This window comes from Propithecus coquereli, unplaced genomic scaffold (assembly GCF_000956105.1).
Source record: "Propithecus coquereli isolate 6110/MARCELLA unplaced genomic scaffold, Pcoq_1.0 Scaffold36, whole genome shotgun sequence".
NCBI classification, from domain to species: Eukaryota; Metazoa; Chordata; class Mammalia; order Primates; family Indriidae; genus Propithecus; species Propithecus coquereli.
Genome location: NW_012149285.1, coordinates 6481448 through 6483607, shown reverse-complemented (window position 1 = coordinate 6483607; position 2160 = coordinate 6481448). Strand labels below are relative to the sequence as shown.

General features: G+C 31.3%; 1 protein-coding gene across 1 annotated transcript in view; it reads right to left on the bottom strand.

The window, feature by feature from the left end:
- Positions 1-2160, bottom strand: part of ARHGAP32 (Rho GTPase activating protein 32) — a 297626-nt gene that overhangs the window by 194958 nt on the left and 100508 nt on the right. The window contains exon 5 of the mRNA XM_012651646.1: positions 1261-1281. Coding sequence (XP_012507100.1) covers positions 1261-1281 — 21 coding nt within the window. The remainder of the gene's footprint in view (positions 1-1260; positions 1282-2160) is intronic.

Below are 2160 nucleotides of genomic sequence, written 5' to 3'. Positions count from 1 at the left end.
CAAAATGAGAGAAGTTCTTCCTTATCAGTAATTATAATACTTTTAATGTGAATGAATTAAACCCTACAATCAAAAAACAGAGCTTGGCAGAATAAATGAAGAAACATGATCCAATTACAGCCCTACACCATCATAATGGCATTCTGGTCAACGATGAACTGCATATACAACTGTGGTCCCATAAAATTATAATATCACATTTTTACTGTACTTTTTCTATTAATATGTTTATATACACAAATACTTGTCTCTGTGTTACAATTACCTACAGTATTCAGTAGAGTAATATACTGTACAACTTTGTAGCCTAGGAGCAATAGGCTATACCAGATAGCCTGGATGTGTAGTAGGCTATATCTACTATGAGTATACTCTTAGGATGTTCATAACTATAAAATCGTCTAACGATGCATTTCTCAGAAGGTATCCCTGTCATTAAGAGACCTGTACTGTATATGGTGTCTACAGGAGACAGATTTCAGATATATGGATATAAATAGATTGAAAGTGAAAGGATGGAAGAAGATATTCTATTCAGATAGAAACCAAAAGAGAGCAGATGTGGCTATGCGAACATTAAAACAGACATTAAATCATAAAAGGTTAAGACAGACAAAAAAGGCATCATATATTAATAAAAGTTCGATAAAGCAAGAAGATATAACAATTATAAACAAATACACATCTAGTAACAGATCATCAAAAGATTTGAAGCAAAACCTGACAGAACAGAAGGAAGAAATAGTTCTACAATAATTGTATGAGACTTCAAGATCCCACTCTCAATAATGGATAAAACAGCTAGACAGAAGATAAGCATGGAAACAGAGGACAAACACAATAAGCCAGCTAAATCTAACACATATACGAACACTCTACCCAACAACAGCAGTATACACATTCTTCTGAAGTGCACCTGGGACATTTTCTAAGACAGATCCTATGTTAGGCCATAAATTAAATCTCAATAGATTTAAAAAGAAATCATACAAAGAATCTTTTCTGCACAACAAATGAAGTTGGAAATCAATAAAAGAATGAAAACTGGAAAATTCACAAATCTGTGAAAATTAACACTCTCTTAAACAACCAATAAATCAAAGAAGAAATCACAAGGGAAATTAGAAAACATATAGAGACAACCAACAATGAAAACACAACATATCAAAACTTACATGGGATACAGTGAAAGCAACGCTAAGGGGGAAATTATAAACACTTACATTAAAAATAAGAATAATCTCAAATCAGAAACCTAACCCAACAACTTAAAGGAACTAGAAAAAGAACTAAACCCAGAGCTAGCAGAAGGAAGAAAATAAAAATTAGAGATAAACAATATAGAAGATAGGAAAACAATTGAGAAAATTAATGAAACCAAAAGTTGGTGCTTTGAAAAGATCAACAAAATTGATGAGCTTTTAGCTAGATGGACTAAGAAGTAATGAGAGAAGAATAAAATTACTAAAATAAATGAAAGTGTAAATGTTACTACCAATTCAAGGGAAAAAAAGAGGATTAGAAGAGAATACTATGAACAACTGTACACCAACAAATTACATAACCTAGATTAAATGGACAAACTCCTAGAACCACAAAACCTGCAAAGACTAAATCACGAAAAATAGAAAATGTATAATAAATAGAACTAAACCTACTAAGTAGATTGAATCAGTAATTAAAAATCTCCCAACAAAGAAAAGCCCAGGACAAGATGACTTCACAGTGAATTCTCAGACACTCAAAGAAGAATTAATACCATATCTAATCAAACTTTTCCAAAGAATTAAAAAGGAAGGAACACTCCTTAACTCAATCTATCAAGCCAGCATTATGCTGATCCCAAAGCAGGCAAAGAAACAACTTGAAAAGAAAATTACATACCATTATCCCTTTTGAATTGATGTAAAAATCCTCAACAAAATACTGACAAACTGAACTCGGTATCATATTAAAAAAAATTATACACCATGACCAAGTGAGATTTATTACTGGATTGCAATGATGGTTCAACATACAAAAATCAGTGTAATATAACACATTAACAAAACTAAGGGGAAAAACATTTTTTTTTTTTTTTAACGATGCAGAAAAAGGATTTGAAAAAATTCAACAATCTTCCATGACAAAAACACTCAACAAACTAGGAACAGGAAGTAT